This window comes from Lepidochelys kempii, chromosome 7 (genome assembly GCF_965140265.1).
Source record: "Lepidochelys kempii isolate rLepKem1 chromosome 7, rLepKem1.hap2, whole genome shotgun sequence".
NCBI lineage: Eukaryota > Metazoa > Chordata > Testudines > Cheloniidae > Lepidochelys > Lepidochelys kempii.
This window is the reverse complement of record NC_133262.1, coordinates 122,118,536-122,146,303: the sequence shown is the minus strand read 5'-3', so window position 1 is coordinate 122,146,303 and position 27,768 is coordinate 122,118,536. Positions and strand designations below refer to the sequence as shown.

General features: G+C 52.4%; 2 protein-coding genes across 4 annotated transcripts; one reads left to right on the top strand and one right to left on the bottom strand.

The window, feature by feature from the left end:
• Positions 1–247: 247 nt before the first annotated feature.
• On the bottom strand, positions 248–9,660 carry CYP17A1 (cytochrome P450 family 17 subfamily A member 1). The gene is made up of 8 exons (XM_073354978.1): positions 9,352–9,660; positions 6,550–6,688; positions 4,963–5,192; positions 4,183–4,269; positions 2,747–2,959; positions 1,884–2,053; positions 1,663–1,766; positions 248–562 (listed from the first exon to the last, which is right to left on the bottom strand). The coding sequence occupies exons 1-8, from the start codon at positions 9,658–9,660 to the stop codon at positions 294–296; spliced, it is 1,521 nt and encodes a 506-aa protein (XP_073211079.1). The 3' UTR covers positions 248–293.
• A 6,041-nt stretch (positions 9,661–15,701) lies between these two features.
• Positions 15,702–24,707, top strand: BORCS7 (BLOC-1 related complex subunit 7). Of its 3 annotated transcripts, none has more exons than XM_073354488.1 (5): positions 15,702–15,879; positions 16,984–17,046; positions 18,875–18,918; positions 19,718–19,738; positions 21,465–24,707. In XM_073354488.1, exons 1-5 carry the CDS (start codon positions 15,730–15,732, stop codon positions 21,514–21,516), a joined length of 330 nt encoding a protein of 109 aa, XP_073210589.1. In that variant the 5' UTR covers positions 15,702–15,729; the 3' UTR covers positions 21,517–24,707. The 3 variants fall into 3 exon arrangements, with proteins under 3 accessions (XP_073210589.1, XP_073210588.1, XP_073210587.1); XM_073354487.1 differs by lacking the exon at positions 21,465–24,707 and adding an exon at positions 20,180–20,362 and having other exon boundaries at positions 15,702–15,852; XM_073354486.1 differs by lacking the exon at positions 21,465–24,707 and adding an exon at positions 20,180–20,362.
• Positions 24,708–27,768: the final 3,061 nt, after the last annotated feature.

The following is a 27,768-nucleotide window of genomic DNA, read 5'->3' as shown; positions in this document are numbered from 1 at the left end:
GGGAAGGGGTGGAGTGGGGGCAGGGCCTGTGGCAGAGCCAGGGGTTGAGCAGTGAGCAACCCCCTGGCCCACTGGAAAGTTGGCGCCTGTAACTCCAGCCCCGGAGTCGGTGCCTGTACAAGGAGCCGCAGATTAACTTCTGAAGAGCCGCATGTGGCTCCAGAGGCCCAGGTTGGCCACCCCTGGTCTAGGGGATAGAAACATCCCTGGGGTTGGACAGAGACTTGCCCAGTGCAGCTGCCTCCCATGCTGTGTCCCTGGAGCGGCTGGCTGGGTCCATGGTGCGGGCAGCTCTACATGCCATCCCGCCAGGCTTCCCGCAGCCTGGCCTTCACCTTGAACTTCTGCACTTGGAGCACCACGCCGAACTTGCCCTCCAGCGCAGGCAGCGGCTGGCCCGGATGGACCTCCAGGGTGAACCTCTGCAGGATCCAGGCCAGGAAGAGGAAGATCTCCATCTTAGCGAGGGCTTCGCCCAAGCACACCCGGCTCCCGGCTCCGAAGGGCAGGTAACTGGGCGAGGGTGAGTAGATCCGATTGCCCTCCTCATCCAAGAAGCGACCTGCAGGGGGCGCAGCAGCCTCATTAAAGGGTGGGACAGCATCGTTGGTGAGATGTTTCCTTATGTGTGGGGTACCTGGGACTGTGGTTGGGGGACGGAGCTGTTCTACAGCAGGATCAAGCCAGCTCTCCCCCCTTCCTTCATGTTCAGCTACTGGCCAAAGGGCCTGGGCAGACCCCCACTTGTGTGGGGGAAGTAGGGTCTCCAGGCTGAAGCTGGCATAGGACCAGGAAGTGCTGGCTTTCCCCCACAGCCCCAGCCCGGAGGGAGAGGTGTAGGGTGTATCCTGGCCCAGTCACATGGTGCACTTGGTGCCTCTCATAAGGGCAGAGACCTGCCAAACTCATCTCACACGTCCATCCAAAGGGCTGTGCCCTGGTGCCAGCTTGTGGTGCCTAGGCCCAATTTGTAGCAGCAACCTGAAGGCGTGAGCACTGCACCCTAGACCCGGTCTTCTACACTCCCCATCCCACTTGGGCCTGTCCTGATTCCCTTGCTCCATTCGAAGGAGCGAGACAAGGCCTCTGCACTTGGAGCCTCTCTGATTTATTGCCAGCCCCTGTGTGCCCCCTGATCCTGACCGCTCTTGTCTCCTGGGAAGAAGCTCTAGCCTGGCACAGTCCAGCCTGCGTAAGGTTAATCCAAGTTGGGCCAAATTGGTGCTGCACGCAGGAGGCTCCAGTGCAGCTGGTCACCTGTGGGCCCAGCACTGCCCAGAGGGAAGCGGGTCCCATTGCTCAGCAGCGCCCCCTTCTGGATGCTTGAGAATGTGGAGCCCAGCGTCACTAGGCTCCACACAGCCCCACGCTGTCCTCCATCTGGGAGGATGGGGACTGGGGACTTGAGGGAGGGCAGCACCACCTAGCCCGGGGAGCCCCCCAAGCTAGAATGAGCCCCTGGCCGCAGCTCTCTCCGCCAGTGATCTGGGCCGCAGCCAGCTCCAAGCTTTGTTTGGGAGGCAACAGAGAGGCAAAGTCTGGCACTTCCCTCTCAACCCAGCCTGGCTCAGCAATGACCCCCTCGGCCTGGGGGGCAGAGATGGGCAGGTGCGGATACTAAGCCCAAAGCTTCAGCCAGGAAGGCCAGAGAAAAGGACCCACCTGGGTTAAACTCCTCTGGCTTGTCCCATTCCTTCTCGTCGTGGTGAAGGGACCAGAGGTTGACGAGGACCTGGGCTCCCTTTCGGATGGTGTATTCCCCAATGCTGCAATGTGGTGGGAGAGAGAATAATTCAGTGTGTCACTCTGCCATCACCTCCTCCCCCTGTCAAAGGAGGGACAGGGCTGGGTCATGAGCTGGGATGTGCCCAGAGAAGTCTCACCTGGTGTCCGTAAGGGCCACATGTGGGAGCAGCAGAGGGGAGACAGGCCGGATGCGCAGGACCTCGCTGATAGTGGCCTCCAGGTAGGGTAGCTGCTGCCTGTCGCTGAGCTGGGGGTGTCTCTCGAAGCCGATCTTCTGATCCAGTTCCTCCCGGATCTTTCTCTGCACCTGAGGGCACAGCCCAGCCAGGCCAGCATTAGCCAAGGGCGGGGATTGCTAAGGGCTACAGGTCTCCCTATGGCAAAGCATGGCACTTTGGTCCAGCTACTAAATGACCTGGGTAGGGTACATATACTACTACCCCCTAGTGGATCGAATGAGGACCCCTCACTGTGTGTCTCGGGCCCTGTAAGGCCAAAAGCTAATGGAGATTCTCTGTCAGGACTGTCTGAAATCTGTCCCTAGCTTGGTGCACAGCAGAGCCCCAATCGATAGGTCCCGGCGGGGCCGGGCTTTGTCACAACATTGACCCAAAACCGCCTGTTTGGCCCCTCCAAGCAGGACAGATGTGAAAGATTGGTGGGCCAAACAACCGCTGTTAAATGCTTGCCTGGGTCTGAGCGGGATTTCCAGGGACCCCGGCGTCATTGAGGGGGACCCTAGCCCAAGCCAGGTAAGGGATAGCTATTCCAGAGGAGGTTATTAGTCTAGGACAAACAGGAAACGCCTGTGGACCAGGCCGCTGGGGACACGCTCATCCCGCCCTCCATCTTCAACAGCCAGCCCTGGGGCCACTCCAGGAATGGCCTGGAGGAGGGGGCACCCTAGAAAGGGACATCTGAGCGCTCTTCTCCAGCAGGCTCTGTGCTTGGGGGTGGGTGTGGGGCGGAAGGGCCACGTGGGCAGGGGGGGCACGCGCACCTGTGGGTAGTGGAGTAGGTAGAGCACGGCCCACTTGAGCACGGTGCTGGTGGTCTCAACGCCCGCCCCGAAGATGTCGGCCACGGTCATGAGGATATGGTCGTCTGTCAGCTCCAGCGGCAGGGCCAGCTGACTGTTGTTGTTCTCCATGTTGAGCTGGACGCGGAGCAGGGCATCCATCAGGTCATTGACCGAGTCACTGCCCAGCGCTTTCTGCAAGGGGGGCAGGACAGCAGGGGTCAGAGGTGGCCGCAAGGGGAGCTAAGCAGCCGGGCCCCTCCTGGCCCCCCTCTACTCCTCAGTGTCAGTTCATACTAGGGGGGACAGCCACCTAGGGGGTGGCTGTCCCCTCCCTACCCAGAAGGACCCCCACCAGGAGTGGATGAGGAGGTGTGGGCCTGACACTCCAAGCCATGTGAAGGTGGCCATTCAAGATGGACAGGAGCAGCTTCTTTGCCCCCCACCTGTGGCTAAACCTCCCACCTCCCCAGCACTCCTTTCCCCCGCCCAGCAGGGGCTGGGGACAAGGGCAACATTCGGCCCTGCCTGGAAATGACTGAGTAACAATACTAATCCCGGATAGTAACACCTCGCTCTCACCAGTAGGTCTCACAGTGCTTTGCAAAGGAGGGGGGCAGTACTATTAGCCCCATTTTACAGATGGGAAATCTGAGGCACAGGGAGGGGACATGACCTGCCCATGGTCACTCAGCAGGCCAGCGGCAGAACCCAGCTCTCCTATTCACTAGGCCTGTCAATGTGGCTGGAAAGTAGCATTAGCCTCATGTTACAGGTGGGAAACTGAGGCATGGGGCAGGTCCGTGACTTGGCGCAGGCTGCACACTGGGTCAGCAGCAGAGCTGGGAATTGGACCTAGATCTGCACTGCTGCAGGACGTTTCTATTCTACCCACTCCAGAGTGGGGTGTGGTGGTAGAGCTGAGTGTGGGGAGCCCAGAACTGGGGTAGCAGCAGGGTACTGGAGTTCAGGATGGGGGTGCGCTAGCAGGGCTGGGGCACGCAATCCCATGCTGTAACCCCTTCCCCGCTGTACACCAAGCACTGAGGGTGTGGGAAAAGTTTCTTTTCCTTAGAGCAAGGTGGGGGTTGTAATGGGTGGGGAAGCACTTGTAAACCCCTCCCTTCATACAGCCCCACCTGTCACAGCAGGTGCTGTGTACTCCCATCCCCAGGGTCATGCTGGTCAGCTGGGGATCCTGCTGCCTGGGGACAGATCAGCAATGTGGGGTGCAGATCCCTCACTGGTCCCTGCTGCTTCCCCACTGGGGCTGGCAGGGCCTCAATGATTTGGAAACGTGGGGTGCAGATTGTAGCAATACATCCCCCTGCCCGGCGGCTGGGTCCCAGGTCTGAGCCCCTCCCCAGGCCTGGCCCCATATCTGTGCAGCCTGTGAGCGGCCACACTGAGCTACCTACCTTGTGTTCCTTGAACTTCTTCTGCAGCAGCTGGTCTCTGACCTCGATGCAACTCCTCAGCAACGCCAGGTCCTTGTTGGGAAAAACCTGCAGGAGGAAAGACCAGCGGTGACACCCATTCACTCCACTTCATCTGTGGCAGGTGTGTATCCCAATCCAGAGCAAGTCCCCCCTGGTTCCCAAACTAGCCCTGTTCCTCCAGAGCCCTGGGTCTCCCAGCAGGTCCAGCTAGAGGGGGGCAGGTGGCCCACCGGGGTCCATAGGACCCTTGGTGTCAGGTGCCCTGTTTGGGCAGCGAAACGCTGTGGTCCAGAGTCACCCACTTCTTCTTTTGAATGGCTAGGGTAGGTAGCAACAACTACAAATGTCTAGCGATGTTTGAGAGCCAGCACATTGCTGCCACAGTGAGCTGGGGAATGTCCTTCAGGGAGCAAGACGACAACCTTTGCCTGGTGCTTTTGTTAAGTTCTGGTGTTTTGTGTGCTCTGTGTTTTGTGCAAATCCACCAACGTACCAAGGTCATCAACTGGCCACTGGATGTCGTTTTACTGACCTCCCAGTGAACGTAGTGACAATTCTATAGTCACCCACTAACTTCAGTGAATTCATGCCTGGCGCAGCTCCAGCCACCCTGGTGCTGAGCAGAGAGAGGTTCTATGGGCTACTAGGAGAGTCCCAGCCAGCCCACTTTGGCCAGTGAAGAGCGAGGAGGGGCAAACTAGAGGTGGACTAAGAGCGACTGACCATCTCCCCTCTTCAACCACCCCCTCCAGCTCTCACCTGCAGCCAGGGGAAGATGTCCACCAGGCTCTTTTGGCCCACCGTGTTCACGATGCCTTCATTATACTGCAGCATGGCCTCAAACTCGGGGTCCCCTCGCCTGTAGCAGGAGTTGAAGCACAGCGAGCACACCACATTGGTAACAGCTCGGTTGAGCTCCGGGGCCATGTCCAGGAGGGTGTCCTGAAAACTGCTGAGAGACTCGCACAAGGAGGCAGCTTCCCGACAGACTAGAAGGAAGGGGAGAGATGGTGGTGCATCTGGAGAGCACTGGGGCCTAGCAAGTGGGGAGAGTGCGTTGAGTTGGGGTGTGTCAACACAACTGGGGTGAGGGTAGCTCAAACTGGACAAAGGGGGGGCATGTCGTGCATAGGGCTAGAATAGCAGGGGGGCTGTGGGTCGGGATCGAGGGGTACTGGCAGCGCTGTGGGGGGATCCCATGACTGGAAAGGCAGGGGGGCTGTGCGGGAGGCAAGGAAGATGAGACTGGAAAAGCAAGATGTGTCCCAGCTCATAAGTCAGGCCCAGGAAAACGCATGAATGATTTTTAAAAATTTCCCAGCAGCATCACGGGTAAAGTATCGATTTTCCCGGAATAAGCACAGCCACCAAGTCCTCCCCAGACGGATGTGATTTCCCTGCAGGGAGGAGGCAGTACCAGGCATCCATGTGGGCTGATTTCATGCTCGCTGTGGCTCGTAGCTTGTTTTCCAAGCAGCAGTGGCACTAGCTATGTGCCTCGTCTACAACCAGCTGCTGACCCCCTCCGAACTGCTGCTCTGCCGTGACACTGCCGTGCTACCAGCCCCACTGAGCACAAGACCAGCACACGTGGATGGCCACTTCCACCACCCTGCTGTTGGAAAAGCCACAGTACAGGGCTAATGCTGCGATTTCCACGCAGGCAGTGAAATCTTGCTTTTCGCAGGACCCTAGTGGTGATTAAGGCGTGTCAGCAGAGCTGTGATATGCAGAGCCCAGGGCTGGGATAGCACGGGGCCTGCAAGGCGAGATTGGGAGGTTCTGGCAGTACTGTGTGTGTGGGGAACCCGGGCCTGGGACAGCCGGGGGAGCTGTGGGTTGGAATTGACAAGGAGGTGTGCAGGGGGGTGACCTTTGCCACGTAATTAGCTTAGGGAGGCAAATGTGAAGCACCCAGATTTCCCCTAGGGTTTGACGGCAATTGGCCCCAGACAAGCCTGGGGATTGGGGAGGGATGTAGCAGGTGTGGACCAAAATCTCCTTCCTTAGAGGTTTTTAAGGTCAGGCTTGACAAAGCCCTGGCTGGGATGATTTAACTGGGAATTGGTCCTGCTTCAAGCAGGGGGTTGGACTAGATGACCTTCTGGGGTCCCTTCCAACCCTGATATTCTATGATTCTATGATTCAGGGGTAGGTCAGTGAACAGATGGGAGAAACTGAGTCTCAGAGCACCACTGTGACTTGCCCAAGGAATCTGTGGCGGAGCAGGGAATATAACCCACTTCTCCTGGCTGCCAGCACTTCACCCTACCTGCTAGCCCATCCTCCCCCTCTGCCGCGGTTGGCCGGCCTCCCTTGATGCAGAGGCAGGGAAGTGACACTTACTGATTTTCTCCAGGGCCAGCGTCCCTTTTCCAAACATGGAGAGTGACGCGTGCACCTGCTTGCGCAGGAATTTCCAGTGTGGGCTGTAGGTGGCGAAGGCGATGTCTTTGCCGTTCCTGGTCAGAATGTCCGTGGTCACCTGAGGGCAAAGAGAGGCACATAGCAATCTCCTCTGCTGGCAGGACTGTGAGACGGGGCGGGGGGAGCCTGGCCTGGGAGCCAGCGATGTCACCTTGCCTCTTCTGCACCCTGCTTTAGCCCATTCTGTTTGCCTGCGGGCCCGGCCACCCTGAGCATTGGAGCTGACCTGAAGCAGCTGTGCAGTGCCCAGCTCCTCCCGGGCCCAAACGGCTGAGCCAAGGTCTAGTGCTCTGCATGGCCAGGGCGGACACATGGGGCTGCCTCCAAGTCCAGGGCGCTGCGGGATGAACAATGGGGACAGTGCCTGTAACCTGCATGGCACACAGAAGCACCTTGTCTTGGGCACTGGAGGCCCCCTCTGGATATTTAAGGAACAGCACGGCTGGGATTCGACGGGAGGAAATGGGGCAGCCTGGCCTCTGGCCCGCAGGTCTCTGGGGTTTGGTGCCTGAGCTTTGTCCTGTCTGCAGCTGGAGTTACAAGGCTGATGGAGCAGCAGCGTGGTGTGGGAGCATGTCTTCCTGCCCTGCACACTTGGCTGCAGTTCCAGTCTGATTGGTTAGTGTTGGGGGAGCAGTCTTCCACTCCACAGAGCCCTCCTCCTCCCACCCCACACTTTCTGGCCCTATACAGGTGCAACGCCTCTGGGGCTGGCAGAGTTGCACCTTTTGCACACCTCTTGGACCAATGGTAAGTTTGGCCCTCTGGGGCTCTGTAAAGCCCTACACAGAGTCAGTGAAACCATCCCTAGAGCACATTTCATCCCAGAGCATCTACGAGCGCTTTGCATGTTATGCAGGTACCAGAGCAACTTAACCCAGCACTGAAATGCAGCCACCTCTGGGATGGGACACAGCCCCACTTTAACAGTGCATGCCAGTACCACCCAACAGTTTGGGACTAGAAGTGGCGTGCCCTCCCCCATTGAAACCAGAAAGGGAATGTGGTCAGGGCAGGAGGTTCCTCAGGGACACACAGCCTGGGTCAGCAGGGTCACTCTAATGTTGTGGGGATAAATAAAGCAAAGGAGGGGAAAAGCTGAGCGGCCTTCAGGAGCCAGCTGTGAGTAGAGATGCTGCCACGGTGGGGTCATTACTGTCACATACTGAAGTAACCCTACTGTGACCCAAGAGACCCTCTCAGTGCCAGCTGACAAGGGGTTACAGGCATAGCCGGATTCTGGGCTGTATATTCTGGTTCATCAAAGAATGTTTGGTGAGGTCTAAAGGGAAAGCTGGGGTCACACTGGTCATCAGAGGCCTTGTGACATGTATGTACAGAGACTACGTGAGGCGTTAAGCCCAGAGACTGGAAATACGTTTTAACGTCTGTACCAAGACAGTGTTGGCCAGACAGGTTTTCTGTCAGAGAAAGGATGTTTGTTCCCCTGTTTCTCTGTCGGCGTGTAAATAAAGCATAGGAAGCTGACACAACGGGTGCAGATCGACATTCCAAGTCAACAGAGAGACATGAACGCAACAGGGACGAGCACACAGAAAAAACAAGCGACGGCCGGGGTGAGGGGTGATACTGCTTCTGAGGACAGATAATGAACTTTGGGGATGCACGGAGAAGACAAAGAGGACACCCCCTTCTCCTGCACCTAGGAAGTAAACAGGCAGTGCATTTATACCCATGAAAACTGGATCAGAACCAGCCTCGGTCAAAATTTGGGGTGAGAGAAACTGCTGTAGGCAGGAGGTGAACCTGTGAGTTAGTCTCTGGAAAGTATGGTATCATTTTGTTTTACGTGCACCTCTTTGTTTCCAGGCTCCTTACTCACCAGCTCCTGAAGCTCTAAACTCTGATAACAAACTTAGTTGTGTTTTCACTATAAATGTAGTTCTGGGCTGTGGTGTTAAATCAAGCGCTGGTTTGGGGCTGAATCTGACCATCTGGTGCATATACTGTGCCTTTGGGGACAGCAAGCCTGGGATTTCTGAGTGTAGCCAGTGTCAGGGGCTGGCTAGTCCAGGGCAACACTTCAAAGGGATGTGGGGAGTGGGGTGCACCTATTGTTGCCCTGCAAATCAAAGTAAGACCTAGCCCGGAGGAGAGTGCTTGGCTGGCTAACAGGCTGGTGGTGTTAGGAGCTGGCCTCCAGCTAAACACATGCAGGATTCCTGTACGCTGGAGGTTGGGGGGTAACCAGGTGCCTCACGAGCCTGGGTACCCCGAGAACCAGCCACCTTTGTCATGAGGGTGCCACCCATATGAATAAAGAGGCTTTAGTTCCTGCACAGCAGCTCAAGGGTTAACAGGAGCATGGTTCCCCCCTGTGTGGGACCTCAAACTGGGGGCTATGAACGGGTTGGGGAGTCAGGGGGTGGATGGGTCTCACAATCACCCCTCCCCTTCTTTCTGGCTAGATGGGAAGGAGGGGAAATGTGGGGGTCACCATAGTGGAAAGGGTCTGACCCACTGCCCTAGTGTGTTTAGCACCTGTCATTCAATGACCTCAAAGCACCGCAAGGTGGGGTATTATCCCCCTGCTTTTAGAGATGGGGAAACTGAGGCGCACAGCAGGGAAGTGCCTTGCCCAAGGACCCCAAGCTGGCTGGGACTAGAACCCAGGTCTCTCACCCCTGTGCTCTACTCTCTAGGCTTTGCTTCCTTTCTCTCCCAGGCAGCTAGAGAGACAGGGCCATGTGGGTTACTTACTGTGTGGGGCCGGCCAGCGAAGGTCTTTCCCTTCTTCAGCAGCACCTCCTTGGCATGCAGGTAGTGGTTCACCACCACCATGTACTGGGAGCCCATCTGCAGGGAGTAGAGGCTGCCGTATTTCTTCTGCAGGCTGTGTAAGAGGAGATGGAACTGGCAGTTATCGGTCAGGTGCAGCAGGCTCCCGATGATGGGCAGGGAAGGCAGGCTCCTGGGGTACCTGGGCCTGGGCTCTGCTTTCCCCTTTGCAAGTCTCCAGAAGGAGAGGAGCGCCAGCATCAGGAGCAGCACTCCCAGGAGTGGGACCATTGTCCTTCGCTGTGGCTGTCGGCTCTCCCTGGAGCAAGTGAGGAGCGGTCCCTTATAAGGGCTTTCGCTGACATTGCCTTGGCTTGGGGTTGCCTGTTGCCTTGCGGAGGGCTGTGTTATCAATAGCTTGGAAGATAACCACTCACTTGGGCTGGAATGCAGCCAGCCTCCCGGCTGCCAGCACAGCGAGAGCAGAATCCGTCTTTAGTAAGTTTGGCTAATTGAGCTAGTCTTTGCAAGCTCCTAAAAATCCCAGCAAACCCCCAGCAATATCAACATGGGTTGTGGGTTTGGCAGGCAGGGAGGATCAGCAGTGCCTCATAAGGTCAGAGCTAACCTAGGAAGAGTTACCTTTGCCAGGATGCGTGGCAAGACTTTCTTATTGTTATGTGCATTACGGTAGCAGCTAGAGGCCCCAAGTCAGATCGTGGCCCCATTGGAGCACGTGCTGTACAGCTGCATGGTGAGAGCCAATCCTGGCCCCTAACCATTTACAATCCAGTTAGACAAAGGAAGATTTTGACCCCATTGTACAGATGGGGACCATTCAAGGAGTAAGAGACTGGTCAAAGGTGGGACTTGAACCCAGGACTTCAGAGTCCTAATTCAGTGCTTTAATAATCATGAGCCCTTCCTTAGTGCAGATAAACTCCATGGGGACCAGCCTGCTTGTGCAGGGATCTGGGCAGCTCTCATGAGCTAAGCAGCCTTGGGCTAGTTCAGCAGCACATTGCTGGAAGAGCTGCAGGAAGTGGTGTTGGAAATCCAGTAGAGGGGTGGTCTTCCCCCTGAATCAGTAGGGAGCCAACACCACTGGATCTCCCTCCTTAAAACCCACTTCTTAGAGCCATCCTCCCCTGTGGAATTCTTGCCTGATTTACTGCATACTCTGGGAGGAAGGAGCTAAAGAGGACGCCAAATATCAGAGCTCTGAGAAGGGACCACGGCTGTGTTTTTATATTGCCAAAGTATCTGCATAGGGGCTATAGGGAACAGCCAAGATAACTAAATAGCACAGAAGGACAGCTTTTATGGCTAGTCACAACAGGTACATTAACAGCGTCCATTCCCCAAGTGATCATCCTGCTGACCTGGATAACAGAGGCCATGGGACTTCCCTGAATTCGTTCCTGTTTAAACTAGAGCAGGTCTTCTAGAAAAACAGCCAACTATGATTTTTAACATTTGCTAGTGATGGAGAATCCACCCTAACCCTGGGTAAGTTGTTCCAGTGTTTAATTACCTCCCTGTTAAAAATAGCACCTTTAATGCTAGTCTAAGGCTGTCCATTTTCAACTTCTAGCCATTAGCTCTTGTTATGGTTTTGTCTGCTAGACTGAAGCAGCCTCTAATATCAAATTTCTGTTCCCCACATAGGTATTTGCAGACGGTGATCGTCACCCCTTAACAGTCTCTTTCATCAGCTAAACCAGTTGAGCTCCTTGAGTTTGTTACTATTAGGCATGGCTTCCAATCAATTGATCATTCTCGTGGCTCTTCTTTGAATCTTCTGTGCTCCCACAGGGTTGCATAGGTGTAAGTGGGAGACAGGGTGATGCATGCGGGGAGCGGGAGTGGGAGGGGAAGAACTCAGTTATACTCTGAGATCGCAGACTGAGATAGAAAACCCAACTGGAAGCACAGCTAAGCTGAGAGTCGCTGAGGGATATTAGACTGACAGAGGTATCTCACCTGAACCCAGCCGTGCAGCTTTCCAGTGAGTGGGAAGGAAAAGCAAGTGCCTCTGGGGTGCTTTGAAATACCAAGGCTCTACCATTACATAGTTCCACTGTATAGAAAGAAAGGCAGTTATTTTTCGATCAAACAGGAAACAACTCATAAGGGAACTGGCTTCTTTTGGAATGGCCTTAAAGGACTCTTCCTGCTCTGATGCATGGCCTTTCCAGGTGCGTAGGAAGTACCACAATGGCAGATGGACTAGATGACGTTAAAAAAGTCCTTGTGCCATATAACGGCTACTGCTGTGTTGGCAGCCCATTGGGTGAACACAGCACTTTGGGTGAATGCGGCGGTGCCCTAGCCAGGGGTTGACCCAATGAGGCGGGGACAGGTCTCCAGCCGGAAGAAGAGCCGAGGCAGAGGACGGAGCGGGGCAGGATCCCGCGTGGTGGGGAAAGTGGGATTCCTCTCGAAAGGTAGCCTGGAAAAGGTGAGCCTAGCAGCCCTGAATCTTTAGCAATGAATGTGGATTCCTTTTGCACCGATTCCCCATGGGTTAGACAACGTGAGGTGTAGTGCTGTGGTTAAGTACGGATTCACCTCTGCCTTTTTACAGCTTGTGAGCTGTGTGATAAAGCAGCGCTTTGTTTTCTGGCTCAGTCTCGGGGTATTGTGTACATGTACCGTGAGTGCAACTTCTCCCTCTGCTCGAGGGAAATGAACCCGGCCTGACGTGAATGAAGACAAGACCGCTCTGCTGCCACCCAGGGTTACAATACACTGGGGCTCAAAGGGGTCTTCCGGAGGGCAGTTTCCTACCTACTGGGTTTAATGGCCGGATCCAGCCGTCACCATGAAAGGGAACTGCTCTAAGATTGGAGAGTGCGGAACATACGTCAGCAGGGGTATTGTGCAGTCTAATTAACTTGTGGAGCAGTCTGAGATGGTGGGATGGAAAGTTCTGTAGAAGGGCAACGTATTTTTATGAATATTATTGCTACTGTGTTAATGGGCAGGACAAGGGACAATGGGTTCAAACTACAGCATGGTAGATTAAATCTCAGGAAAAACTTCCTAACTGTAAGAACAGTAGGACAATGGCACAGATGCCTAGGGAGGTTGTGGAAGCTCTGTCATTGGAGGTTTTCAAAAGGAAGCTGGAGCCATCTGTCTTGGATGGTTTAGCCACAACAAATCTGACATCTTGGCAGGCAGTTAGACTAGGTGACCCTTGTGGTCCCTTCTAACCCTTTGGCTCTATGAATGACTAGCTGCCCCTTTACGATGAGCATCTTGCTGAGGCTACTTGGGTTTACATCTGGTTTAAGTCTGGTCAGGTTCCTTTTTGCCATGGATCCAAGACTCCATAACATCCTTCCACCTACCGTTGGGAAGGCTGATGCTGTCTCAGCTTCCTAGCATCCCCCCTTTTCCATTCTGGTGGCCTCAACAGCTGTCCTCGGTGGCTGGGTTCCCTTGAACACCTCAAGGTAATGGCCGGGACAGTACTCAGAGCGTACACTTAAATGGCACGGACAAGACGGTATGTTCCAGAGTGAAGATAAACCACATGTGCTGCAATTAATGGCTTGTCGTGTTGGCCGAGCTCCGAGTTCTCTCTCTGATGCTACCTGATTTCCACTGTACCCTTGGGGACAGATTCAGCAGAGTGGCCTCGAAGAGGTGCACAAAGTCAACTACTTTTCCAAGGGTTTGTAAAGCTACTACTTGGGGGAAGGAGATGGGAGCAGTGGGAGGGGAAGTAATGCAAATGACAATACAGGGGAGGGGATGTAAGCCTGCATTGCGCCTCAGTTTCCCCCAAATAAAAAGGATAAGACTTACCTATGAGAATGAGTGAGGGGAGCTCTGAGGCACATGATCATCTGCTCTAATCTCCTTTGAGACTCTCAAGTGCTATAGCCGTGCAAAAAGTTATATTAACAGCAGTACATTGGTAGTATGTTAGCAGTCATCCTGTCTTTAAAGCAGCTGGTAAGCAGTTTATTTACGAGAAAAAAGATGACATGTTTCCCTGGGCAAAGACCAGCAATGTCCTTCCCAAGCCTGTGTAAGAAGGAAAGCAATCTCAAGAAGTGAAAGCTTGGGAAGAGGGGTATGATACCAAAGGAGTGTTGGCCAGTGGGCAGTGCAGGGGTCTGGGAGCTAGGACTCATGGGTCCCATGACCAACTTTGCCACTGACTTGCTATGAGAATTGGGGCAAGTCACTTAGCCCTTCTGTGCCTGTTTACACATCTGCAAAATGGAGTTAATTATAGAATATCAGGGTTGGAAGGGACCTCAGGAGGTCATCTAGTCCAACCCCCTGCTCCAAGCAGGACCAATCCCCAATTTTTGCCCCAGATCCCTAAATGGCCCCCTCAAAGATTGAGTTCACAACCCTGGGTTTAGCAGGCCAATGCTCAAATCACTGAGCTATCCCTCCCCCCATTATACTCCCCTGCCTCTTGCGGGACGACTGATTCCCTAGTGTCTGTAAATCACTTTGAGATCCTCTGATGAAAAGTAAGTAAGACGCATTGTTATAGTTCTGAAGTGAAGTGGACGCTTTGAATTTTTCCTGTGCACACTGAGGCCTGGTCTATGCTTAGAGCTTAGGTCAGCTTAGCCATGGCTCTCAGGGGTGTGAAAAATCCATGCTGCTGACCGCTGTAGCAAAGCTGAGCTTGTAGATGCAGCTAGGTTGATGAAAGGATGCTTCCTCCGACCTCAATACCATTGCTGGGAGAGGTGGTTTTCCTACAGTGATAGAAAAGACCCTTCCATCAGTACAGACAGCGTCTACACTACAGGTTACGCTGACATACCTATGTGGCGTAGCTACGCTGCTCTAGCCCCTGTAGCGTAGACAAGCCTTAGTAATCAACGAGAAGCGCAGTAACCAACAGCCGGGCACATACAGGTCATTGGCTCCCAAGGCAGTTTTGTTATTCTAGGTTGCTCACAAGTGCTGAATTGGATGGCTCTGCTGCACTGTACATGCTGGTTTATTAGTGCAAGCTGGCCCAGGAGCACTGCACACACTTGCTTGTTAGCAAAGGGTAGATGAGGAGGGCTGGGCTGAGGCCAAAAGATTGTTATTTTAGTGTTGGTCATCCTGGCAAGTGCTGGGCTGCTGTCCCGGGTGCCTTTATTTTAAAGACAGCAGAAGTGTCTGATTTCAAATCATTCAACTAGGGAGAATTAGCTACATGGTTGTAAAGAAATTTGCCAAGGTAGGAATTTGAGCGTTATCCGTACCCTGTTCCCATCCCCACAGACAAGAGCCCTGCAGCTGGGGACCACAAAACTAAGCATCTGGCAGACACTGAGCATGCTTGACCCAGCCTCTGAGCTGGGCTCAGCACTGCCAGCTGGTTGGGATCAACAGGAAGGGCACAACCACCGGGCATACCTCTCAAGAGCCCCCTGCTGTGCAGGACATCCCACAGCTGGCTCTGATTTTTGAAGTTGCCCCATGGTCCCACATGGCCATTGGAAAGTCCCGGGGTCATACGGGATGGGGGAGTCAGGTCAGTGTTCCCACCGGCAGATGCTGTCTGTTTTTGGGGCAGGGCCCCACTGGGGGTGGGAAGTTCCTCTATGTCGTTGCCTGCCCTAGTTTGGGAACACTGGGCAGGGCAGCTGTGTGTTGGGGGGTTGAGGCTCCTTGCCTGTGGCTCGGCACACGTATGTCACGGTGGAGAGCTCACTATTGAACCTGTTGCTGCAGAACACTGCCCCCCCCCCTTCCCCCGCCTCAATTTCCCCACCACACTGACAACGTGCTGCCAAAAATCACGTGGAGGGGCTGGGGCTGAGGAACAGCTTGTTTGAAAGGGGCCAGGGTGTGATCAGGGATTGCACATCCCCATACAACTGAGTCATTAGGAGCAGCTGCCCCAGAAACCTGGATCACTGCAAGGGAGTAGGGTGGTGGGGAGAGAGGAAAGGGGAGCGACATTGTCTCCTTTCCCATACGGGACCTGGGAGGGATCCGGCTGAAATCAGTCTGTGCCCGGGCTGCCATAGCAAGGATTCTGCAAGGAAACTCTGCTTTAATAGTGCAGGGAGTTGGCAAACCCCCTCCAATAAAAACATGTGGCCTAGGACCTCGCCCAGGGCGGGGTGCCATGGGACTCCACAAAGGGTCACTAGCCAGGGCCATGCCCCTCATTGCAAGGCTCGCTGCCCCTGCTGCAGAGACCTGGGCCACCAGGCAGGACCTCTGGAGGCTGGTGCCACCGACCCCTAGCAGGGCAGCCCCATCCCCATGGCGAGGCAGGAGTCGCCCACACCCTGCTTCGCCTTCCCCTCTAGTCTGTCCTCCGGCGCTCGCCGTCGCCCGGCCTTGAGGGGGCGGGGCGCAGGCTGTGGCAGCCCCAAGATGGCGGCGGCTCCGGCGGGGGGCGCGTCCGATGCCCAGGCGCGGTTCGGCCGCTCGGTGAAGGGGCTGCTGATCGACAGGGTGACCGGCTGCGGCACCGACGTGATCGCCCTCACCAAGCAGGTGCTGAAAGGCTCGCGGAGCTCCGAGGTGAGGGCCCGCCGCCGGGACTACAACACCCAGCATGCAGCGCGCCAGCCGCGGGGTGTGCTGGGAAGTGTAGTCCGGCTGGAAGCCGGGGCCCGTGGTCTCTGGGTCCGGCTGGAGCGGGGTCAAAATGTCACGTCGGTGCCTTGTGCTGCGGGACACGCCCAGCGGGGCTTGCGAGCTGCGCCCAGGTCGGCCCCATCAGTGGGGCCCTCCTGAGCCTGGTGGGGCTGCCCCAGCTACCCGCCCCAATCGGAGGGGTCGAGTGTGACTCAGCTCTCCCGGCAAAACACCCCTGGGGGCTCTGGATTAATACAGCTCGTGTGCGTTGGACACAGGCCCTGACCTGGAGCCTTCCCCCCGGGGAGCGGTCACTCTGCCCCCTCCTTGGGCAGAGCATAATCTGCCCCGTGGGGCAGGGCCCAGGGGATGAATGAGAACCTGAGGTGGGTGTGGAGCGCTGGCTCAGAACCCACACGTGCAACCTTGACCTCAGGAAACCCATCCCGTGAGAATGCGGGCCAGAGCTGGCCAGCATTTGGCGTCTTCGCTGCGTTGGAGACCTGGAGCCTGGCCGTCCTCAAATCCCAAGAGTTAGGGAGTGGAAAATACTTCCGGACCCAGAGATGGCAGATCCCCAAGTCCAGCATACCCCCTGTCTAGTCAAACGGGTTTTTATTGCCGAACCATTCTTGAGTGCACTGGCTGCTGCGTTTGCCTACACCATCACCGTCACTGCTGACACCATATCTCACTGTAAAACGCATTGTCACCTCTTTTGTGAAAGGTTTCAGAGTAGCAGCCGTGTTAGTCTGTATTCGCAAAAAGAAAAGGAGGACTTGTGGCACCTTAGAGACGAACCATGCTCAAATAAATTGGTTAGTCTCTAAGGTGCCACAAGTCCTCCTTTTCTTTTGTGAAAGATGCTGCAGGAAACCCCATTCTCTGCTGGTCTGTTTCATCCAAGGCACGATCGTTGCAGAGTTAATCCCAGTGAAGTGAATTCCCAATTCAATCAGTTCTGTGTGCTGATCTGTTGAGTGGCAGCCACAAGAAATCCCCGGTGGCCCGGGACTTCTGCCTGCAGTTTGCATGTCTGTTTTTCAGCTCCTGGGTCATGCGGCTAGAAACATGGTGATGCAAGAAGATGCCATCCTGCACTCGGAAGATGTAAGGAACGTTTATCTGCTGAAGTAATGGCATTTCTGATTAATAGGAATGACTGGATTTTGGCACAGAGCGTGGGGCTGCAAGGCAGTGCAGAGTACGGAAGGGGAATCTTGTGGCTGAAGTACAGAGCTAGGAGTCATAAGAACGGCCATACTGGGTCAGACCAATGGTCCATCTAGCCCAGTATCCTGTCTTCCGACAGTGGCCAATGCCAGGTGCCCCAGAGGGAATGAACAGAACAGGTAATCAAGTGATTCATCCTCTGTTGCCCATTTCCAGCATCTGGCAAACAGAGGCTGGGAACACATCAGAGCATGGTTTTGGAGACCTGGGTTCTGTTTCTGGCTCTGCTGTCAATTTTCTGCATGAACTTGGGCATGTCATTTATGGCCTAATTTCAGGAGGTGCTGAGCACACACAGCTCCCATTGAAGTCCGTGAAAATCAGGCACTTAATCTCTCCAGGCCTCAGTTTCCTTGTCTGTAAAATGGTGATAATGTCCCCTGACCTCTCAGGGGTGTTGTTAAGCTCAGTTCACGGGGACTTGAAAAGCACTCTGAGATCGTGGCATGGACGGTGCTATAGAAGTGCAGATTATTACTCTTTTGTTGTAGTGTAGTTCTTTCTAATAGAGCTCACTATAGGCCAGTCTTGCATTGATGCAGTGGGATGGGCTTGCTACATCTAGGAATTCTTCACCGAACTTGCCAGCTATGATTTCCTGAACTGCAGAGGCAAAACTGTGGGATTCCCCTGAAGCTCACAACACCAGAATCCTTCCTAGTAGACACAGTAGCTTGGACCTCAAGAGCGGTAATAGTAGTTTGTGCTGAATTATCCCATTACTGAAGGGCTTCAGAGTCTTTATTATTGTTGCACCCTTTCTAGCTTACCCTCTGCAGACTTATATTTCACCTCCTGTAGGCCCCTGGCTTGTTACATTTCATGACACTGACGGATGAGTGAAGTCCTGAAGTGAAATTTGCTAGATCAGGTAGAAATGACCCCTTTGCTGTTTTCTGGACTTGTTTACTCTCTCACATCTCTGTGGGAGAATATTTGCTTTCAAGGGAGGCAGCTCCACACAGTAGTATTCCAGGATTGGTGAGCTTGTCCTTGCAAGGTCAAAATGACGAGGCAAGAAGCAGTGGCCTGAAGCTAATGCAGGAGATGTTTAGTTCTGAATAACACAAGCCTCTGGGCAGTGGATTAGGCTCACAAGGGAGCTGGTCAAGGCAGTAGCACGGCAGAAATTTGAGAGCTGGCTGGATACAGCGTTAGTGGGAATGATGTAGTGTTTAACAGGGCTGAATACAAGAGGTCAGGCCGATGAGCCCAATCCAAGTGCAAGGCGCGTTTATTTGACCTTGCCTCCTCTAACAGAAACACATAGCAACGTGTGTGTGTATTTTTTTAAAATCCTACCAAAATACGACCCTTCCCTGCATCCTGGGGAGAGAATGAGAGAACAAACCACACACGATAGATGTCAGTCCCATCACTTAATGCACTAATGGAAAGTGCTCAGGTGCTGCCAAGATGAGCGCAGCAAAAGAGCCTGAAAAGAGCAGAGGAGAAATGGTCTTTTCGGGGTTATCTGTGATAGTTGTTCAAGAGCTCCCCTGAGGTAGCTGGGTTTCAGGGTGAGGGAGGTGAACTTTTCCCGTGCAGCCTATAAACTCCATTGGGTTGCGATGAGGGACGGGGAGGGGGGAAAAGCTGCTGCAGGAATATGCAGAGTTGTCATCATTCTAGAACAGCTCACACTAATTCTGCCGAGATGCTCAGGACAGAGAAGGTCCGTAATTCCTCATTTTGTGCTTTGCAGAGTCTAAGGAAGATGGCTATCATAACCACTCATCTCCAGTACCAGTAAGTAGGGAGCACTGGGTACTCTGGGTTTTGCGGGGAAACCCCTTTCATTCCCCTTAAAGGCCCCACATTTTGGTGGCTTTGCATGGAGCCTGGTCTGAGCGCTGGCCAAAATGGGGCATTCCAGCATGAGGGAGGGCTCCTGTCCTCCTCTCTGCTGGGACTGAGCAGGCCACGGTTTGGAACCCTGTATCACTAGCTCACCGTGCTGGCCTACAGTTTGTTAAAGGGACATTGTTCAGATAAAAAACATTGCAACGTCCCCTTCGGTGTTAAGTGTTGGTGCTAAACTGCATGAGCCATGGTCACTTGAATGAGTCACATGGGATAGAAGCAGACAAGTGCCAGCAAAAAATCTCCATATTCAACATGATGCTTTCTAGCTCTAGGCTACCAGTATGAATTCTGTCCAGGACGCTAGTCACCTGTAGTCATCACCATGTGATGGCTGTTCGGTGTGTGTGAGACATGAGTCGATGAGTCTCCATCAAGTTCCTAGTGGGTGAGGGCGTCCGCACCTCTGCACGCACCCCCATTAGCAATCAGCTGAGGACTGAATAGGTCATGGAGACAGGACTCCCCTCTCACCTGAAGAGGTTGTCCTCCAGGTCAGGGTTGAGACATGGTGCCAGGGCAGTGTGGGGGCAGCTTGCCCTGCTGCTGCCCCTGCTGGGCCTGTTCTAAAGACAAATTGATGGTTTCAGTTTTCGGAGCAGTCAGTCAAGCCCCTTTTACCAGCACTTAATTAGCCCTGTTGCTATTTTTCCAACAATACTTTTTCTCTTCTTTCCTCGTCTAGACAAGAAGCTATTCAGAAGAAGTGAGTATAGCCTGTTTTATTAGCCGATTTATTAAGCTTATACCTCTCTTGCTAACCCTCAGCAGATAGTCCATGTTGTTTCCCTCTCATAGTTTGCATGATGCCTGGCTGGATTTTCTATTTTCAGCAAGTAAATCTGCAATGACATGAAGGCAGCATGTCCTAGCATGGCGTGATGTTTTCTTTTCTCCAGAGGAAGTTGAATGTAGCCCCAAGGTACAAAGAAGGGAACGATCAGCTCATAAACTTAGCGGGGTCACACTAGGTCATTGCTTGGATAAGGAACCTCCAAGGAAAACTCAGGGTGCTGCATGAAGTCATGTTGATGACTCAGTAGGGGGCGATCTTTCCTCTCTCAGGGATGCTGTACTGTTAGCGGGGATTTGGATGAGATACAACACCAAGGCACTGATTGCTCATGATCACTTGCGCTTTTTGCAGGAGTCGGGTGTTCATCCTAGTATCCTGGCCAAGTTCCTATCTCAAGCTCCCATCACCATGGTATCTTAGCAGCAGTGTAAGGGGAGAAAGGGGGAAAAATGCAAGTAACATTTTGAAATTTGAAATGGAAATGTACTTTTTGTTTTGAATTTTTTCATTGCAAAAATGAAAAAAAAAAACCCTGAAATTCTGAATGAAACAAAATTTTTCTTTTAAAATTTGTTATGAAGAAATTTAAGTTGCCACCAACCCTACTCATTCTCTCCGCAACTAGTAATTTCGTTTGTGAAGTCCTTTGTGATCCTTCCAGATGAAATGCACTAGGCATCGTAAGCCAGATCCTGGTTGCTCTTTATTCCATGCTCGGGGTCCAGTTTAGCTCTGGCATAAGTGGATGGAGCCCTCATTGCCTCCTAGGTGCATTATGCCCACTTGTATCAGGGCTCAGTTTAGTCCCCCTGTCTGACATTCAGCCTCTCAGCAGGGTTTAAGTAGAATATGCAGGTCACTTGGGATCTTTGTAACTGTTCCTCACTTGCCACTGTTTCTGATTTGTGATGGTTTTTGAGCAAAAGAAAAGCTTTGCTCTGTGCTTATAGATGTGCTGAGTTATTTTGGCTTTGGTCCAGTCACAGGCTTTGCAGACAATTCGCCTTTGTGATGGCATGTGGTATGGGTTGGATGATTCATAGATTCTAAGGCTAGAAGGGACCAATTTGATCATCTAGTCTGACCTCCTGTATAACACAGGCCACAGAACGTCCCCAAAATAATTCCGAGAACAGAAAAACATCCCATCTTGATTTAAAAATGGTCAGAGATGGAGAATCTACCACGACCCTGGGTAAATTGTTCCAATGGTTAATTACACTCACTGTTAAAAATTTACGTCTTATTTCCAGTCTGAATTTGTCTAACTTTGACTTCCAGCTGTTGGATTGCATTATACCTTCCTCTGCTAGATTGAAGACCCCATTATTAAATATTTGTTCCCCATGTGGATACTTATAGATGGTGATCAAGTCACTCTTAACCTTCTCCTTGTTAAGCTAAATAGATTAAGCTCTTTGAGACTATAACTATAGGGCATGTTTTCTAATCCTTTAGTCATTCTCATGGCTCTTGTCTGATTCACAAGGTATTTTCCCCTCCTAACTTCTTTAACAGAGCAGTTCTGTTCCCTCATGCACAAGTGGTAATGGCATGTGCATCTATTTAGCAACCAAAACACAGAGATTTGGGGAGCTGATCTGACTTTGAACACTTCCGTCTGTCTGGTCCCCAGTGTCGAGCATTCATCAAATCTGCAGGACCAGCTGAGTCACCTTCTGAAATGAAGCAGGAGAACCGAAATACCCAGCACACCTAGCGGGAGCTGATGGGACGACCTGTGTCGGTGGAGCTTCAGAGTCTCTTCCTGCTTCAGCAGTTACATTGCAAGGCTGAGCTGTGCTGAAAGTCAGTTGTGAAAATGCAGCGTGTGTGGTACTGAACGTGCAGGGCTGTGGATAGGCGTGGGATGGCTCTGTAACCTGCTCATCACAAACTCTCTCCCTATACCAAAGGCTAGATCACTTGCTTGTGCTTAATTTAAAGCAGACTTTACCAAAACTTTCCTGTGACTAACACTGTTCATGTCTGTGTTCTTTTCTATGCAAAGTACTATTTGAATAGGGGTTTTCCTTTCCCCAAGGCATTGCGCATGTTCAGCTAATGAATCAAAGGCAACGTCTGTTATTATTTATATTCAGCCCAATGCCAAACACGTGACTTGGGTCCCATTCAAACCCATATAGCTTTCTTGGGTCCTCTGCTCTAGGGTGAATTCCCCCATCTATAATTTCTGCTGAATATAGAGCTGTTCTTCACAGAGTTAACAGGTGCGGTGATGGAGATGCACTGCCCAGCGTTCTTCACACAAGTTTACATTCCCCACCCGCAAAGTACAGAAAGCAGGGCCAGCATTTTCACATGGGAACCTACATTCACATTTCGACACATAAACAATCTTCTTGTTTTTTCTGGAGAATTGAGCAGCCACCACTACGAGTTTGGTCAGTGGGAGCTGCATACACACATCACCTTTGGAAATCAGTTGCTTAAATATGGCTTTAGGGAACCTAATATGGGCCAGAATTTTCAAACCCAGGTGTGTAGGTACATACAGCATCTGACGACTTGCCTGGCCCTTTGTCACCTGGGTGTCATGAATGTCATTAGCGCTGTACTGGTCCTTTGTCACCTGTCCAATAGGATATCTGTTTCATGAATGTCATTAGCACTGTACTGTTCCTTAGTTTCTGTATATAATCTAAAACACAGGGTTGGAATGTTGTATCTTTTGCCAGTACATCTGCTGTCTGTTTTGGCCTTGAACTGCATTCTTCCTATTTCATTGCTGTTATGGCTCTTGATCAAGCAGCCTTGGATTCATTCTGTAACTCTGTACAGAATCAGTAAACTATTCAGATATACAGCTGTGAGGTACTAATAGTGTGTTTTAAAGGATGCCATCAATGGACCTGCTTCCATTAAACTCAGTGGCAAAGCTCCCATTGACTTTAATTTGGGTCCAAGACAAATATGTTGTCTGTGGTTGCTGGTTTTTTTGTAAATTGCTTTTCCATGTTACTAATAGCCTCTCCACTTAGTCATAGGAGAAGCACTTTATTCACTGACTGTGCTTTTCATCACTTTTTAGAAATTCCATGGAGCTTGATCAGTGAGATGAGATGAAATATTTCTATATGATGATGATTCTATAGGGAGAGAGAAGACCTATTTCTATGGGCGAAAGAGACAAGCTGTCGAGCTATGCAGATGGGGTGCTGGAACAATTTGTAGAGTGGGGGAGCTGAGATCCATTGAACCAGACTGTAATCCCTGTCTATTATGGAAACCACTTCAAGCCAGGGGGTACTGCAGCACCCCTAGTTCCAGCATCTATGTATGCAGAGCTTTCCTTTGGGTCTGTTTCAGAAGTCAGTTTCACTTGTGAGTCTCTTGTGCAGTGCAGTTAGGTTGGGCTTTCTACATGGCAGAGGAAGGTTTAAAAAACACACATGCTGTTTTGATTGATTATTTTTTAATTCTGAGGAGATTTGCATTCCTATTTAGATATTTTTAATCTCTTTTTTTAATATAAAGCCTATAGTGAGAGTGTCATTATGATACAGTGCTATAGCTAGCTGCTGAGGAAAACTAGTCCAGAGGATACTGGCAGATCCAATGACCTGAATAGGTTGACGGTTAGTGCTATATCTTATGTTATGCTTGCTCCTTCTGCACATGGTGTGTTAGGTTAATTGTTAAGAAAAGCCCAGAGAGGAATTTAAAAATCGCTGTTTTTATGCAACACTAAATTCAGTTGCATAAAGAGGCATATTCTGCATTTGTTCCAGAGCATCACCTGCATCCAGCTGTCCCTTGCATGATATTGAATGGCGCACACTTGACCAATGGAAACCATCACGAGAACAAACTCATTGGCTAATCAGTGATCCTGAGCAGGATGCTCACCTAGCAACTACTGAGAGCAGAATAATCTTTCTTTGGGCCTCTGACACACCACAGCTCATTCAGCCCTTAGACACACCAGTTAACTCCAGTAGCCTAACTGGGAGCTGTGCATGCAGCTCTGAGAGCAGAATATAGCTCCAAGCCCCTGTAAGTGCTGACACCTGCTTTGTAAAAACAAAAATTATCTTGACTCTTACTAAAACTGCAACAGCTGCTGCCTTGAAATTCCAGACCCTAGGCAGGCTTGTTATTGAATGTGGAGGTCAAGGATTTTCTTTCACCAGTTTCCCTTTGCAGTGTTTCTCCCCATGTCATCCTGCCGGTCTGTCATCTCAAGATGAACATCTGCAGCATTGCTTTGTTGGGTGAGAAGGGCTGAACCATTCCATCTTTTCCTGGTACATGTGTGACAGTCAGGATCCAGACACCCCATGGGAGAACAGAAGGTTTAAACCTCAGACATGAACTGTTGAACCAACTGATTGCACATTGTACTATAGAAGTGTATCAGGGAAGGTCGTTTATGAAAGCGGGTAATTCTCTGAACTTGTTGGTCATTATGAGATATTTATACAGATTGGTTATTCATTTATATATCTGTGGATATAGAAAACTCTGCTTGTAAACTTCTGCTCCACTTCACAGCAGAGAGGTAAGGCTGGGAGGGGCATCTCCCAAGCCAGTTTACACAAAGCTAAGGCCATGCCGCTGTAAGAGTACTCATGTAGCTGCGTTATGCCGATGGGGGAGAGCTCTCCCATCAACCTAATAAAACCAGCTCAATGAGAAACGGTAGCTCTGTCAGTGGGAGAGTGTCCTGCTGACATAGTGCTGTGCACGTGAGCTCTTATGCTGACAAACCTTATGTCACTTGGGTATGTGTTTTTCACAGCCCTGAGGGACAAAAGTTTTGCCAACATAAGTGTTAGTGTAGACTTGGCCCAGCTTCGGGTACCCATCTGTTGTCTAGCCCAGGAAATGGTGGATCATTAAAGTTAATGGAAAGACATTGAGACATCCTGGCTAGAGTTTCTTCCATTCTAAATAACCATGAGTAAGGCTGCATGTGTCATGGGACCTCTGTGACTTCTGCAGTGGCCAGTGTGGCTGGCTCCAGAGCTGCCCGAACAGCTTGGTCAGCCCTGGGCCAGCAGCAGTTTGGGTGTGGGAAGGTGCTATGGGCTGTGGCAGGGGGATGGGGTGCAGGGTGATGCTTACCTCTAGGGCGTGGGGGGGGGGCTCCCCAGGAGCGGCTGTCATGTCCCTGCAGCTCCTAGGTGGAGGGACCAGGGGGCTCTGTGTGCTGCTCCTGCCTGCAGGTACCACCCCGCAGCTCCCATTGGCTGCAGTTCCCAGCCAATGGGAGCTGTGGAGGCGGCGCTTGTGTCAGGGGCAGCGTGCAGAGCCCCCCATGCCTTTGCTCCCCCTAGGAGCTGCAGGGACATGCCGGCTGCTTCTGGGGAGCTGCGTGGAGCTGGGTAGAGAGCCTGCCAGCCCTCCCCCCAGCAGCGGTCCAGTGGGAGTCCCAGGCCGTGTGCTGCTGCCCGGCCCAGCATCAGCAGGGGTCCCGGGCTGTGTGCTGCCACCTGCTTCCCCCCCACACACCCGCAGCGCCCTTTGTCCACCCCAAAAGAGCACCCGCTGCCCCTTGGCCCAAGTTTTAATCAGGGGTATATAGTATAAGTCATGGGCAGGTCACGGGCCGTGAATTTTTGTTTACTGCCTGTGACCTGTCGATGACTTTTACTAAAAATACCCCTGACTAAAACATAGCCTTAACCATGAGTCACGGTGCCAGGAGAGACAAAAAAGTGGGGGAAGGGAAAGGGAGACTTGAAACTGAAGTCTTCCAGAAACAGGGACAGGCTGTAGGCGGGATACTCTCTGTGAAATGCTGGATCCTCTATATAGTTAGGAGGTATGCTGGGATCCTTCAAAGGCAATAGGTAGCTTGTATGAGAAAAAGGATTTTATCTACAATGGAAGCGTAAAGTCTAAAGTTTCCTCTGCATGTTTATTTGCTGTGGAACTTGTACATGTTTGCTTCCCTTACTATTTCGTCATTGAGTCTGTGGTTAGTCTATTAAATTAACTTTTTGTTTATTTTTACCCCCAAGCAGGTCTCTGTTGTACAAACTGTTGGGGCGGGTGTACCAAAGTAAACTGGTATCTGGGGGCTGGTTTCACACCTTCAGGGATGATGAACTGGAGGGGAAAAGTCTGAGGGTCTGTCAGTTAAGAACTTGGAAGATCAGATTTGGGGAGACATGGGATTAAGGGCTGTTGGTGTTACCTTACAAGGAGTAACTAGGCTGCTGGACGTCGGGGTGAGACCTTGTGCTTGTGGGCTGGCTACTGGGATCTGAGTTATAGCTGCATTAAGGTACCCCAAGGTTATAGGGCAGGTGTTGACAGCTTTACGTGTGCTTTACATGTCTGGGTGAGCCCCAAAATGTCACAACATGCCTGTTGGCCCCAAGGTGCTACATCACCACCACCACCTTTCCAGTAGATGTGGAGGACTGGATTGCCTGCAGACACCATCACCACTGTTCCTAAATCAGCCATAGCATCATAGAATCATAGAATATCAGGGTTGGAAAGGACCTCAGGAGGTCATCTAGTCCAACCCCCTGCTCAAAGCAGGACCAATCCCCAACTAAATCATCCCAGCCAGGGCTTTGTCAAGCCTGACCTTAAAAACTTCAAAGGAAGGAGATTCTACCCCCTCCTTAGGTAACGCATTCCAGTGCTTCACCACCCTCCTAGTGAAAAAGTTTTTCCTAATATCCAACCTAAACCTCCCTCACTGCAACTTGAGACCATTACTCCTTGTTCTGTCATCTGCTACCACTAAGAACAGTCTAGATCCATCCTCTTTGGAACCCCCTTTCAGGTAGTTGAAAGCAGCTATCAAAACCCCCCTCATTCTTCTCTTCCGCAGACTAAATAATCCCAGTTCCCTCAGCCTCTCCCCATAAGTCATGTGTTCTAGTCCCCTAATCATTTTTGTTGCCCTCCGCTGGACGTTTTCCAATTTTTCCACATCCTTCTTTTAGCGTGGGGCCCAAAACTGGACACAGTACTCCAGATGAGGCCTCACCAATGTCAAATAGAGGGGAACGATGACGTCCCTCGATCTGCTGGCAATGCCAGCTTCTCGTCATATCCAGCTTCTCGTCCACTGTCACCCATAGGTCCTTTTCTGCAGAACTGCTGCCTAGCCATTCGGTCCCTAGTCTGTAGCGGTGCATGGGATTCTTCTGTCCTAAGTGCAGGACTCTGCACTTGTCCTTGTTGAACCTCATCAGATTTCTTTTGTCCCAATCCTCTAATTTGTCTAGGGCCCTGTGTATCCTATCCCTACCCTCCAGTGTATCTACCACTCCTCCCAGTTTAGTGTCATCTGCAAACTTGCTGAGGGTGCAATCCACACCATCCTCAGATCATTAATGAAGATATTGAACAAAACCGGCATCCGTGCAAAGCCCCACACGCCGCTTCATTGCCTGGGGTGAATGTGCTTCCTATGCAACACTTCCAGCTGGCCCAGAAAACCAGCACCCCGGGCTGGGATCTCCACAGTGTGTTCTGGGGTGTGAAGAATAGGGTCGCTGGGCCGGCCCTTCCCGCTGAATCCTGCCCTTGGGTGTCTGGAGGTGACTAGGGCCTGATGTCCCATGGTCCCAATTCTCCACCGACCCGCACTGCAGCCGGGGGCGGGGGGCATGGGAGGGGGGTGCTGAATGGGCCCCTTGCCCGGGGGGCTGAGCCCGGATGGCGGCAGCTGGAGCGGGGCCGGGTCTGCCAGGCGTTCCCGGGGGGGAAGCAGAAGGAACCACGTCACCACCTGGCAGCCTTGGCACGGCGCTCACGGAGCCCGACAGCCCAGCACGCGGGGCTGGGCAAACCTGGGGGCAATGGGGGACAAAGGGGGCGGGGCTGGGAAGGGGGCACAAAGGGGGCGGGGCTGGGAAGGGGGCGGGGCCCGGCCGCTGCCGGCAGGGAGATGGGCGGGAGGGGGCGGGGCTCCCTAGCTCCGCCCCCCTTCGGAAGCGGAAGTCCCGCCT